This window comes from Battus philenor, unplaced genomic scaffold, assembly GCF_028537555.1.
Source record: "Battus philenor isolate CCGP_79_NKW_IND1 unplaced genomic scaffold, ilBatPhil1.0.hap1 SCAF_11, whole genome shotgun sequence".
In the NCBI taxonomy this organism is placed as follows: domain Eukaryota; kingdom Metazoa; phylum Arthropoda; class Insecta; order Lepidoptera; family Papilionidae; genus Battus; species Battus philenor.
The window spans coordinates 9,332,106-9,347,191 of NW_027181673.1; the positions used below are offsets into that span (position 1 = coordinate 9,332,106).

The 15,086-nt window shown below is 32.0% G+C and overlaps 1 protein-coding gene across 5 annotated transcripts in view; it reads right to left on the reverse strand.

The window, feature by feature from the left end:
• ASPP (Ankyrin-repeat, SH3-domain, and Proline-rich-region containing Protein) overlaps positions 1 to 15,086 on the reverse strand; it is a 278,253-nt gene that overhangs the window by 48,747 nt on the left and 214,420 nt on the right. For all 5 annotated transcript variants that reach the window (XM_068772350.1, XM_068772358.1, XM_068772365.1 and 2 more), the window contains one exon: positions 1,478 to 1,624. In XM_068772350.1, the coding sequence (XP_068628451.1) occupies positions 1,478 to 1,624 (147 nt within the window). The remainder of the gene's footprint in view (positions 1 to 1,477; positions 1,625 to 15,086) is intronic.

Here is a 15,086-nt window from a genome sequence, read left to right on the forward strand (position 1 = left end):
TACTCTTAGGCCTTGAAACCATTATGTTAAGGGCTCTTAAAAGCGTACATTTAAAAATGGGCCGGACATGCTCATGCAAATTTCAACAAAACCATATAATATAAAAATATCTTTCGTGAATATTAAGTTTAAATGAAATCCAAAGTAATTTTAAAGTTAAAATATTTTTTTAACATTTCGTCATTTAGCAAACAAAATAGTAAACGACTAAATATGAAACACGGTAATGATTAATTAATTTTTGTTGCCAAGTGAACGTTTTCTTTATTAATGTTATATTTTTAGAATGATATTCTGTCTCATAGACTAGTATTAATTGGGGCAACGTATATTGGACGCTGGCTGTCTAACGGGTCCTATCGAAAATATATGGCAGAAGGTCTGTGTCCAGCGCTGGACGTCATGCGGTTGAAATAGTGATAATGAAACTTATACCAATAACTTATTCCTACTATCATTTATTGGGACAGAAAAGTTTTGAAGAAAACAATAATTATTGTTTTCTTCAAAACTTTTCTAATAAAAACCGAACATTTTTTTTATTTTAAGGAATTCGTGAGCGAAATATATTTTTAAGAGATGATTATAAAACACCAGCTACCTTTACATTGGGCTCGGACAATAAAAAACTGATTCGCTTATTTACAGAACTATAGCGGTCAGTAACCTTTTTTTTTTTTCAGTGAATAAAACTCACAATATTTGCAATCGGCTAATTCCGATTCCATTACGACTAGCTTGTACAAGCTCATCAAAATGCAACCGAAATATAGGGTTGTCAAAAAGGACTGTATTTCCAACAGATAAGGATGTCACTAGCACGTGACTTTAACAACACAATGCCACATGTCGCAAAGCCACCGAAACAATAGATTTACTGCAACCCAAATTTCACGATCGCATAATTTCACGAAATTCCTCTGTTAATTGGCCAGGGATACATGCGATTACACTGTATTTTTTTGTCGAAATAGCTTGATATAGACGTACAGTCAGGATTTCTTTAAAAGATTTCTTCAGGTATAAAGAAACAGACAGTCCAGTAGATTAGCAAAGTTGAAGTGACAGTGGGCAAGCCACAGAGCGCAGAACAGACAGCAACGCTTCGAACCGGTCCTTATCGCGAAGATCTATGTCTAGCAGTATACGTATTATCGCTGTAATAGTGAAAGATAAAGTTTATATTTGGCAAACAGAACCCTTTACAGATTTAAAACTAAAAATGATTAACAAAACTGACTATCCAGTATGCGTTGTCGTTATAGATACCTGATCCATCCATGGTCATAACATTATTGCGTGCAATGACGTTATAGCCAAACTTTAGATATTTATGTTAAAGTTGAATGTTTTTATTCAAAATGTTTATTTTACTTTGACTTGTGAATGTAATTTTTTGTTAGAAAACTTTGTATGTATAAACATTTATATCTCTGTAAATGTCTTGCTCGCCTAATTGCTGTAGTGTATAACGTACCTGGTGTTGCCGAGCCTCTTGTTGCTTGAGATACCGCAGTCGCTGCTCTTTAGCACAGAGCAACTGGTGCTGGGTGTCTATCTGCTGCTGCTGACGGAGCGCCATGGCGCGCAATTCGCCTAGCGTCAGCTCCACCCCTTCCCCCAACTGTTGACAAAGATTCACTCGCTTATACTTTGATTCTTACAATTTGTTCATCGTACTATAAGATATAGGCCGCCCCCTAAGGATTGACACAATCTTAACTATGAGTTCGGTCCACCTTGCGTGAGATGAACCCACACCGCTTCTATCAGCTCAAGGTCAAGAACATTTCGGCCTCAACGGCAATGTGTTAGCGAACATTACAAATCACGCGAAAGATGTTGTTAGAGAAGATATTATTCGAAGTAGTTATTAAAAATAGTATTGGGAAAGTAATTTATTCACATAGGATCATTTACAGTGATTACTTAAGTCCGGCATGTGAAAACCAGAAAATGCCTAATTTGTGTTAGAAATTGTCCTAAATTAACTATGCAAAAATTTTTGTTTTAAGAAGAAAAAAAAATATAGTAAATTGACTAATGTTGGGTAGATGTACAGGGGTATAAAATAAAATAAAAAAACTTGATTTAACTTGTTAGTTGTTGGTGGATATAAATAACAATGCACCGCCATACAAACAGTTGTTACTTTACGAGTTGACTCTTGTTACCCTGTTGGTCGAATAAAAGAAGATGGTTTGAAGTTTTATTGAATCAAAAGTGAGTTGTAATCAACAAGTTTATACTGGTGAGCGTTCTCTTTAAAATAAATACGACGTCGTATAAATTTTGTGATATTTGATGGAAACTAAAATCGGATTGTGCTTCCCTATAGTATCGCACAACTTAAAGCTACAAAGATTACGGGGCATATAGGTGACTGACCATAAATACACACTGTAATCAGGTTTTTATTATAAAATACGAAAAGAGAAAATAACAAAATTTCTTAGTACGACAAAATAAATTAGCCACTTTACCCCGACATCATGAACAAAATGTAGCAAATTATACTAAAATTTATTTAATTTTATTAAATACGCTCAAAAGCTCGCAACAGTTATTAATGAGTTCAAATGAAAATTTATGCTGCAAGAGGCATGAATTTATTCAACCGTAACAGTAGGCTTTAATAAAAGTCGAACATAGCATTTATTGAAAAATATAGCAAGTCTACTTCAACTCCTAATGAAGCTGTGACTATGATATGCTAAAGTTGACTTCAATATTTTAGTTAGAATTTCAGTTTCTGTTGCCATTATAGGAAATGGCACAATCTAAGATATTTAGCCAATTTTAATTTTCGTGGGGTCGATATAGAAAAAAATAGTGGTTTTTGTTTTCAACAGCACATCTTGATAAATATAATTTTTTATACTATTTTATATGCATGAACGTCATTTCATAATGTTAAAATCATTATACTATTCACTTTAAACTAAGATTCATTGCGATATTCTTTAAAAGAGGTATCAAAACATTTTTTGTCTTCTGTACCATACAAAATGATTAGGTTAGCAGACTGTTTAGTTTATTTATTAAAAATACGAATTTCCATGATTAGTTCTCGTAGAAAGATGCGCGGATACATAGAATCATTTACATTGGCAACTTGTGTCTATTGTATACATATATGTAAATATGTGTAAGTATATATACATATTTATATATATATATTATATATATGAAGATAGTAATACAAATTTTGAAAATCGTAATGTTATTCATTATTTCTGAAACCATTGAATAGGGTATACGACACGTTAATTATCGTTGACTTCTTTTAAAGCTTTTATACCTTTAGTCAATCACACTGTATACCTAAGCGATGAATAGAGAATAATCGGTGGTCTCCAAGAAGTAGAAAAATAAAGATAAATATCTCTGTAGCAATGGCTATCAAATGTAGTAAAAGGTTAATCTAATTGCGCAGTTTGATGTCCGAAGGGTTTGATCCTAAAGTGAGTTTTGTGTTTAAATAGGCAAACCGTTGAAATCATATAAAGCTAATAAACATTATATCCAAATAAATGTATAACCACTAAAAGGCGCGTTGTTACGATAACCTTAACGTTCATATCAAAAGTTAACGGAGTCTTTATAAAGCCAACAAATGATATGTAAAAAGGTTCTCTCCGGGACTTTATTCGAACATTATTATCGTAGAAAACAGATTGTCGAGTCACCTCAATATTATCAAAAGGAAAACTTTGACAATTTTTCTCTTTACGTAGGCGCACTCAATTGAAACTTTTTCCTTGGCGAAATAAGTTAATGTATGTGAAAATGGAGAATGAGGCTGGTTGCATTTAGCAAACATGTTTTATATTTTATACAGGTCGATTGGATACAGGTATGAAAGCTTTAAAGGGGTAATGTATGATTCATTTTCTGTCAATCAATCTATTGTACAACCTGTCCATAAATCGATGGTTTCAAAAATAATAAATGGACAAATAATAATATTACAATAGCAAGAGAATAGTTATCAATAAACGAATAACCACATATTAAAATTAATTGTTTCCTATATGTAGCTGTAGACTGTAATGTCAGAAGTTATTGGCCTGCCGCATTCCCACAGAGCTTCAGAGATTTTTTAAACTTTATAGATTTATTGTCAATAGGTATAAAAACTTTGAAGCTATTTGCTGATAAATGTGCAATACATTTACTCCTTTAAAGCTTTTACACCGTACCAATCGGGTTGTATGTCAGCAGGACCGCATTGTAAAAACACATGTATGTTGCGAATTGATTATTGTAGGGAACAAATATTTTGTAAACACCTGGTAAGATGTATTTGAGAGTGAACGAATGTTGGAAGGTTTGTCGCCGGGTCTAAATAACTATACACCGACTGCACAAACAAGTAGTTGTGTCTTGATTCTCTAGAGTATTCCAACCTCTCACGACGTTGCTACGCTATCAGTTGAATATAAGATTTTCAGAATCCGTTGTATTAGAAGTTTATTGTTATGATATCGCATACTTTCAAAAAACAATACTGATTCTATTATTCTGATATACATAATTATTTTTGAAGACATTAATACACAACACCACATCTACCACTACGGTTAACCGTTAGTAAATGTTTTAAAAAAAGTTCATCGATCACATAATTTACGAACTAGTCGAGTCACAAACTTCTAATACTATTGTATTATTCAATTTCTACAACTCCACAGCGAGTTCTTACTGCACCCACGAGACGATTCCGTTACCGTGCCGATGTGCGGGCGGATTTCTTGACGCGGATGTGGGCGAAAAACTGTTACTCTTTAAACATATATCACAAACGTGAATTTTTTTTTTTTGATATAATGACCTGTGAATGATATCACTTTTATATTTAACTAGCTGTCTGTTGTGGATGAAGTTTTATAAAATTCATTCTTGGTAATTTTTAACATACAAACAAAATATTTTGGTCAAGTTTTATAATTAACGAAAATAAGTATTTTTTTAAATGAACAACTACTCAGTTTCATAGAATTCGAAAAAAAACAATATTCTTAACAAAACTCAACATAACAAAATATCTCTACCAATTTTTAAGTCTCTACGCTAAGGCAAAGAGACTTGAAACCTCATGTTATACAATATATATCTATATAACATGAGGTTACAAGTCTCGGATATATGTCGGAAACCATGTTTATGATAAGATTATCATAAACATGCTTTCCGACAGATTTTGTTATTTCTCAAGTGTTTCTTATATATTTTTTCCAATGTCGCAGTCAAATAAAAAAATATGTTAATTGAGTGTTTTTATAAACAACAATAAAATACAAATATATTTTATTATTTAGTCAAGTTTCATAAATCTAAAATGTCCTTTAGAAAGTTATACAAGAATACATTTATTATTTTATTGTTTATTTTTGTATATTCTTATCTAAGAGTCGATTTAGGGACTCTGCGAGTTTCTGAGCAAGAACTCTGGTGAGCAGCGATTTCCCTGAAACTTAACCTGGAACTGAGGCTATGACCATCCGATGTCCCTCACGTTCCTTAGGTGTGTTTCTTAGAAAGGACATCGGATTTTTGGCATAGTTTTCCAGACTGCTTATTCGGCAAAGAATATTTTTTTGCATAGCTGCTCATTATTCTACAATAAGCCGTCTGCAGGTTTTATAACTCTTTCCTCCTTAAGGTCGAAATTATCTAATAATTTTAGAATTCGAGAATTTTGAATTACAATATATTTTTAAATTACGTGTGAAATTAAAATAAGAATGACATATAAAATTAAAGTTCCGATTACAATATTCACTGTTAACTAAATTAGATTGTTCACTTTCACTATCACTTACATCATTTGTTAAAACAGTACTTAAATGCTATAAATTATTCTATAACCATGTTTATATTTCTGCGGAGCATTAGTATTAGAATCCGAAAATGCGAATGGCCCGCAGAGATAACTGTAGGTCAGAAACGGAGACACTGGATTATCTGTCAAATGCTTGCGGCTTTAATGCACAAAGGACCACGACGGCTTAAAGTTGTTGGCCAGAAATGTAAGTTATTTTGTTTAAATTTCGCATGCAAATTCTTTAATAAAAATATTAATATCATATTATTTACTCGGGGCACAGTATCGAGAAATCTTTTTCTATGCTTCATAAAAATGTCACTCTTATGCGCGTAATACACTCAAAGGTCTGTTAATTATCGATTTACAGTGTGTAGGATTTTCAAGTGATTATAAAGTTTATGAATAAATTCCCTGCTACTGTGTCCTTAAGGACAATGTAGCCAATTAAAAAAAAACCCATCAGAGTTTGTTGCGACCTCTATCCGGATCGGGGCGGGCTTGAAACTTCTTTTAGCTATAAGTTACAGGACGCCATTACAAAAGAGTTCAATCTGATTCTATTTTCTTGAGCTCTTCTGGCTTTTTTTGTTTTATTTTTGTAAAGTATACAAGTAGTCAATGTAAATGGTAAGTGGATCATAAATCACAATTAGCGTGTTTTTCATAATCTGCACGTAAAGAGTAAAAACATTACAGTTTTATTCTATTTCTCTAGAGGAAGATATCGCTATTAGATAAACTACTGTCTAAAAAAAAGTAGTTTCTAATCTGTTAGAATAACGCGATCTTGCACGTTTAAATTAAATCCATAATTTAAAAAAAAACTATCGAACAGTTAGAAATACACGTAAAAGGTTTTGAAAAAAAAATCCGTATAAATGGAGCCTACGAAAAAGGACGCTGGGATTGAAAGATATCACACCTCAAAGCCTCCGTCACGGTCCAAATAAATGAAATATCTTATCTCATTTGGCCAAATAAAATTTCCGATTTTGACCTTTTTGTTTAAAGTGGATGCTCGGAATTAACGCCCGTTGTAGCCAAGGTTTAAATCCACTTTATGATAGCACCCGCTAGTACGATGTGGTAAATAACAGTACTATCTTTCGATAATTAACTTCTGCACCAAGTTTTTTTTTTGTTTAAACAAATATACGTGTTTGAACATAACCACTTTCCTTGACACATCATTTCTTACTTGTTCTTCTTACGTCTTCTTATTACTTGTATAAGTAAGCTATGTTCATCGATAACAATTAAGACATGAACAAGATTGTTCGCCAATATAATATTAGGCACTTAGCTCGGGATATTTCGACGAAATTGAATCAGGAATGAAGTAATCTCATATCAGATATATCATAGATTCGTTAAACCCATAGATTTCCGATAGGACCGGTTGGAAGCGGCTGTCATCCAGAGTCTTCAGACGACTTTAATCAAAACATCTGTTGTCCACCTTGTGAATGGACGTTCTACACAACGCTTGTCGGGTTATGATCTCGACATAATTATAGAATTTCCTAGAAACGATATTTTAATCGTAAATACGACCGACATATTTATATCACGATTGTTATCAATCTACATAAAACAAATTACGAAACTAAAAACATGGACATTAATATCAAAATTTCTAAAAATTTTACAGACAATGTAAAAGATGTGGAAGATTATTCTAAAAAGAATTAACACTAAATAAGAAGTTAATTTTTCAATCGAATGCTTTCATACCATTTTCATCTTTCAAAGAATATTGTTTTGTGTTGTCTTTATAAATATTGAGGATAATCTTATATTAAATTAATGAAATGTTTTTACTGCTGTTTAATACTAAAAAAATAATGTTTAATTAGCTAAATTAATTTTCTTTAATATAATTTATTACTACGAGATATATCTAATTTCATAATAAAATATCCTAATGGCGCGTGAAGGTGAAACTACCATGATCATAAAACAAACGAGGTCACTCACGAAAGTAGATTTATGTTCCTCACGTGGTTAGGATGTTACGTGGTCAGGTTAATAGTTACTTTATCGCAATATTTGTGTAAACGAAGCAGCATTAAATTTTTTAATATAAAATGTATTTATATTCAAGATATTTAGAGTTAATTAGTTATTAGAGTAGATAAGGCATATATTTAGGTGTTTATCTCTTTAATTGTCTTAGCAGTGTTTTAAGACAATTAATGATTACAACAATTTATGATTTACCAGCACTAAACTATTAAAATATTTAAATTATAGTAACAACATCATCATCATTTAAACTGTAAGACGTCCACTGCCGCATATATGCCCCAGAGACTTTCAATTGGACCGATTGAAAGCGGCCTGCGTCCAACGTCTTCCGAAGGCCTACACTAGACACCGCTCCAGAACATTAGAATCCCAGCGGCCTTCTTTTCTGCGCGCTTTGTGACGTCTAGTGCTGGTTTACTCACCGCGCATTTTTCTACGATAACAAACCATAGAAATCTTCGTATTTGCAATAAATAACTGAAACTAAATAGAGTCTGTTAATCTAATATAGACAAACAAGGTTTTGATACCCTTTTCAAATAATACCGCAATAGGTTATGGTTTGAATTGAGCAGTGTGATATAACGCCATCAGAAATTATGAATTTACGTTCATGTATGTAGTATATATCGACCCCTAGAGAATTAAGAATTAGCTAAATATCTTTTAAAAATATCTTTCAAAAAATAGCTAAATATCTTCGATTGTGCCGTAATGACAATAGAAACCGAAATTCTTACTAAAATATTGATGTCAACTTTAGAAAGTTGATCATGCTGAATATTATCTTAATTGTTTATTTCATTAAATACTAGAAAAAGACCTACGGAACTTTCTACAAACAACAATTAACTTTAAATTAATTCTTAAACTTTTATTTCACCAAGAACAAACAATTCTTGACGGTACGAACATTTCGCCGTTTTTGTAAAGTTTTTGGAGCTAGCGGTCAATTCAAAAACCGCTATATACTAACTTTTATTGAACATGCTTAGAACATGACTTTTTTCAATGGATAAATATTTCTTTGACTTCAACGGTATGCATTGTTCGTTATTCATGTATTCGTATGCATAATATAGGAAATGAAGCCGAGCATGTTCTTTGAATATTTCATGCTTAGCTTCCTGCATTGAATATAGTACTAAGCATAGGTACGAAGCAAATTCATTTTTCTTCTTCAACATAAATGATTCGAGGATAGGGTTTTATTCAATTGAAGAACGTAATTGAAATATTTATGAACAGTCTAACAGATTTACGCGTAGTGAGTAGTTCAAATCAAGGTCCTCTCAGGGGTTGTAATCTCTCCTTGGAACGTCCTCCCTGGGGAATGAGGGAAAAGCTCGGCAGCTTATCAATTTCGTGTAATATGAAATGTAACTGCTTGACTCAAATGCTTGGCTTCAGTAGGATTTATAATGTATTTATTAAAAAGATGTTAAGGTTAAACGTTTTCATTATTCGCCTTCAATGTCGTGAAGGTAAAGACTATCTAAGTCACTTAAAATTTCAAGAATAAATACTACTTAAGTAATCCAAGTGTTACTCCCTCTTCATAAGAAGTCTTATTTTCCGACGGTTCGATTACAAAGCTAATGATAATATACTTCTTAATACCGATATTTTCAGGTTAGCCTCCGTATAAAAATTAGTACCATGCATTATTACGGACCATAAACATGATTCTCAAAACTATGTCTTTATTCTTTTAAACAGAACAGTCTCCAAGATAATTAAGTGAAATAGTTGGAAAGGGCACCATCTAACTCATTAAAATTTCACTGAGAGTTTATACATAATATGCCCAGTAGCACATGTACGCAACGGTTCTGAAACTAGTAACCGTTTTCCTTTCCGGCAAGGAGTGCTTCAAAGGCAGCAAGCTCTTGCAAATTAATTGCTCACTTGGAGTAAAACTGCTGCTCTACAGTATATTCAGTTGGGAATGACCGCCGTGTATTGGTGGCACTCGACTATAGCGCGTAGCTTTCGAACCAAATTTGATTAAACGTATTGAAGTTTTGCCTTTTAGGCTTAATATTGAAGTCTATTTTATTTCGTACCTTCGTATATTAGTCATAATTTAATGAAATTATCGCAATTAACAAATATCTTACTAAAGAATAATTCAAAATGAACCTATTTATAACGAATAAATTGTTCAACAATATGCAAAATAGAAATCACTGAATACACTCTTGGAATTTAAAATTAAGAATTAAAAGCATAATCAAGATACCTTTAGATACCAGTAGATGATGTTAATTCATTTACCATTCTAAAACAAAAGCTAATTGTTATTACATATTTTTTTAAATTCTACGCCAAATATATACAATTAGTTCGTTTTAAGTGATAGTTACATTTTCACATAATTTAAGCCAGTGTAACAGAAATGCAAACAAATATAACAGAAACAAATATAAAATGAAAAATCATGTGGTTTTGTATGTGTTAAAGTAAAATATATAGCAGTCATATAGACCTTTAATATGCAATTTGGAATCCAGCAACGGTTAATCAAAGCCCTAATTCAACGTAAAATTTAATAAAATCAAGATAAACCGTGTGAACTCGTACATAAAAACCCTATTTCCAAAGTAATTAAAGCTATTCAGAATACGAGAGCTTAACGAAGGAGGTAAAGAGAACCGTCTACCAGACTATGAATAAAACATGTTACGTGTGAGCTTACCCTTATGATAGAAAAGATAGTCGTATATATTACTAGATCTAGGGAGACAAATGTTAAACTGAGCTTATTGCATGAAAGAAGCAGTGGTATTTTCAGGAATCTCTTTCAAGGAAAGATTTTTGAAACTTATATAACTTGATAATAATATTTACAACAAAAAAATTAAAAAGAAAAGTGTGAGTTATCATATTTAAAATTACAAGTGTCATTCTATAAAATTCTATTATGTCGACATAGATAAATAGAGTTCAATATCTGATTTTAATTTACTCTTCTGTGTTAAAATTTTACTGATTTCAAATACCATATAAGAAATGAAAAATTTTGCCATAATAATTACATTATAAAAAAAACATTTTGCTAGACAGTTGTAAGTGCATCGTTATCCATACAACCGTTTTCTGTACATATTTTTAAGGATAGGTGCTTCTCAATTAATAGCAAAAGGTTGGTAACACTTAACATTTGTACATAGCGTGCAATATTGTCATAAGACATTAATAAAAATATCAACAAAAAATTGTCAATTTCTTAGTAACTGTTTTAAAGTTTGACAAATGGTTGGTATAACATTCTTCGGGCGTTTTATTGTTTAGTTTGGCCAGTATTTATATCAACCGAAATATTATTATCAACAGTTTTAACCTACCTCCATTGGTTGGAAACATTAGGAGACAATATCCAAATTCGACAGTTTACAGATATACAAAAAATAGATGACGAAAAGGATTGATTTTCCGAACAGTAATTTTTTTACCAAAATTACCAAAGGGTCTTAACAATGACAAGAGTGTATTTGACTTTCAAAGAAATTACTGTTTTATGTCACAAAATACTCCCAATTTTATAATAAAACAACGTAATTAACTTGCCTTGAAATTGGTTTATGAAAGTGATAATCATTAAGATGTCGTTAATAATTTTAATTACTGATATTAACACCCTCAGCGGGGGAGGCCCTTTGTGACCGTTTTAAATATTTTTTATGCGAAAATATTTAAAACTACATAATAATAATATTGTTTTTCGTCCTCTTATGCTAAGTGATTTGCAATGGAATTTTCAAGTGATGATTCCCTTCAGGACTCCATTTTTATGCCACATTGACAGCCGGATGTGGACCCCACTGAGGTTTTGAAGGAGTTACAATTTTTAGATAGTGATATACTCCTCCACTGTAAAAATTTAAAAAAGAAACACAAAATACTTGCGTAAGGAAGTTACGAACTAGAAACTAAAAAAGATTTCCTCTTTTTTATAGCAGCTCAGGAATCAAGTAAAGGCATTGCAGCTTTGAAATGGCGTGACAAGCGGGATGTGCTTATACTTTTCAAAAACAATCTGGTCTAAAAACGATCGCCAAAAGGAACGGAAGAGGTGGAAGTATAAGAAAACCTGCATACATTGAAGATTATAAACTAGGTAAATCAACAATAGATGTGAGCGATCAGATGGCGACTTATGAGTCAGCTTTACGTAGATGCACCAAATGGTATCGGAAATAGATGTTTGAAATTTTATGGGGCACCAGCTTAGCGAACGCACATTTCTTGTATAACCCATATGCCAAAAAAAAAGAAACTACTAATAACAGTTTTGTGAACAAGTTATTACAGACATTCTCAAAAGATCCAATCGCACATCAGTGACTGCTACACCTAGCTCGGTCAGTGCTAAACATTATCTGGTCCCGAATATGAAAGAAGGAGTAAAAAAGAAAGGTCGTTGTTCTTTATGTTATAAGAATTACGGTCGAGAAGGAAAAACCAACGACGAAAACTACGAAAAGTTTCCAAAGTTGTAGCAAAATTATTTGTGAAGTGATCTTTTGTAAAATTTTTGTCAATGATTGTCACCAATTTATTGTTTCAAATCCAGTTGCTTATAATAAGATGGTTTTATAACTTGTCCCCTAACCTAGAAATATTAACCTAAAATTAAGTCTATAAAATTTTTGTAAAATCACCAATACCCAGACCATTTACATCGGGTAAATGGGACAGGCCACGGTTTTCATTTTTGTGAAATAGATGTATGGAATATGTGTTCTTAAAGGATACTACTACATATATTAAGCCGTATTGACCACCGAGTAAACTGTTTAGTGGATGATAATTAATTTCGAATTTAGATATTTCATTGGTTTGTTAGGGGTTCTTGGCTTTATTTATTTATTTCCTTCTAAATTTATTTTACAATCCTTTACCTTCAGAAAAAGTATAACATGAGTTTTAGTCGTTATTGATCTTTAAACAATAACATTACTAAACGCAATTATTCTTTTGTTATTATTTCACAATGACTAACAAGACTGGCAAAGCTTTCGCCTGATTATTTTCTATTACAATGGAGTTCTCTGCAAGAATTTAAAATGCTATACTCAACCACATCAGTTGAACGGCGGAATCAGAAGCTGGTAGACGGTCCTCTTGTTTTTATCAGTATTAATAAGCGTAAACATACGTGTAAAAATTTAATTATTGTAATGCTTTTAATATAATTGCCTTTAGTCTGCGCATTGGTGTTTTAACTACCGGAAATAACGATTGTAATTCTCTTTAAATATCCCATTTCCATTAATATCTGTAATGGACAATATCGGATGGCCACTAATGGATTACATTTAACGTCTATTATCTATTATCTACAAATAAATCTATTTACCCAATAATCTCCTAACATTTATCTTGTAATAACATCGCCATTTTATTTTATTGAATTTGTTTGATGTTTTGAAATTTCGCAAAACAAATGCAAAACATGTTTGCCTTCCTCATGTCAGCTAATCTATTTTAGCTATTGGGCAAGCTCTGCAGCGAAACTGAAATGTTTTTAACGTGTTTGTAGAAAACATTTTAAATTCTATGACATACAATTCTGATTTTACCAGTAATTTATAAAAATAAAATTGCAATAAATTTAATTTTCACTTTCACTTTGTTTTTATAATAATGTTGGAGATTTGAAGTTTTACTTCAAATTATAATTAAAAGATAAAGATAAAAATTCAAATTGGTAGATGATCAACCGAATTTCGTACGAAAAGGAAAGGATAGGATATTTTTCAGTCGGTACGGTTTTTAGCGGAGATATAATTCGAATTCTTATTCAACATTGAAATTTTTAACAGAACCTTTATGGATTGTAAACTTTTTTAATTCTTGACACAGCATTACAAGGTGTTATAGTTTTAGAGAAGAAGCAGAAGAAAACTCCACAACAACAAATCTTTTAAAAAAGTTTGACAATACATATTTATAAGCATACACTTTATCAGATATAGCCTAAATGAAACCAAAATAATCAAGCGACATCATTGCCCAGGATTCTGGTCATTTAAAAATTGGTTTACTGAACAATATCCCTTTTTCGTCAATTTAGTTTTAATATGAGTTTTGAATTTTATAAATGATTTATTGTACTTGTTCTGCCACAATTTTCTTTCTATGACTTCCTTTATTGAAATTCTTTATGTGACCTCGGTGTATTTATTGGCCATGGCAGCACAATAGGTGCGTTTATAGCAAGGTAATACGATGTGTAGGTTTCTTTATCGCGTGTTATAGCTTGTTGGCTACATACATACCCCGTTACCTTGAACGAGTTACCACTATGTTTTCACAGTTGAACCTTCAACATTATAGCTCGACTACTTTCAATGTTAACTTCGGAATACTCGTATACAACGCTATAATTGCACCTCTACTACGGCCTACAATGTGGATTAATAATAATAATTCTATCTATCTTTTAACATCCATTACACTTTTTATTTAAACTTAAGTCAATTGTTAAGTCTCAAAGAATTTTTATTCGTTCCCAAATTATGGTTAATTTCGGTGTATTCAATGAGAAAAATGTCTGCGCATTGTTACCTTTTATTAATGAGACGATACGTGCAAAAGTAATCGTTAAAATCTAGTTGATTGGCAAGTTGAATTGGCAATGGTCAGGCCATATAGCGTACATATGGCTGCCGGTGCCTTAAGACTGAAATGGAGACGACTGACCGGCAAGGGCAGCTTGGGACTTCCGCCCACAAGGAGAACAGACGGCCTTATTAAAGTAGCCGGTAAACACTGAAAGCATGCCGTTTCCTACCGTCCCCATTGGAAATTTATGAGAAAGGCCATGTCCAATGTTCTAGGGCTGAGATGGTGATAATACATCAGATTTTTATAAAACATTTAAAGAAATTAATAAACAATATTCGTTAATAAACTTTAAACGGAATCTGCCCAACATCGACGTTATATGAGAATTAAGAGCAGCATTATTATTCAATCCAGACGTAGAATTTCTAACACAGATATTAATTTCTACTACAGTGAGCACACTGTCTGATGGATTCCTAACTTTATTAAATTTCCGTCAAATCTTCAACAACCTTGAGCAAAATTACATAACTGCATTATCATAAACGTAATCATTACGGGTACGGGGCCCGTAACTCATCACAGTTACCACGTCAGCTAATAATTCTACTTTGCTTTTACGCCCGGCAGCAAATTTAAAAACCAGAATTTAGGC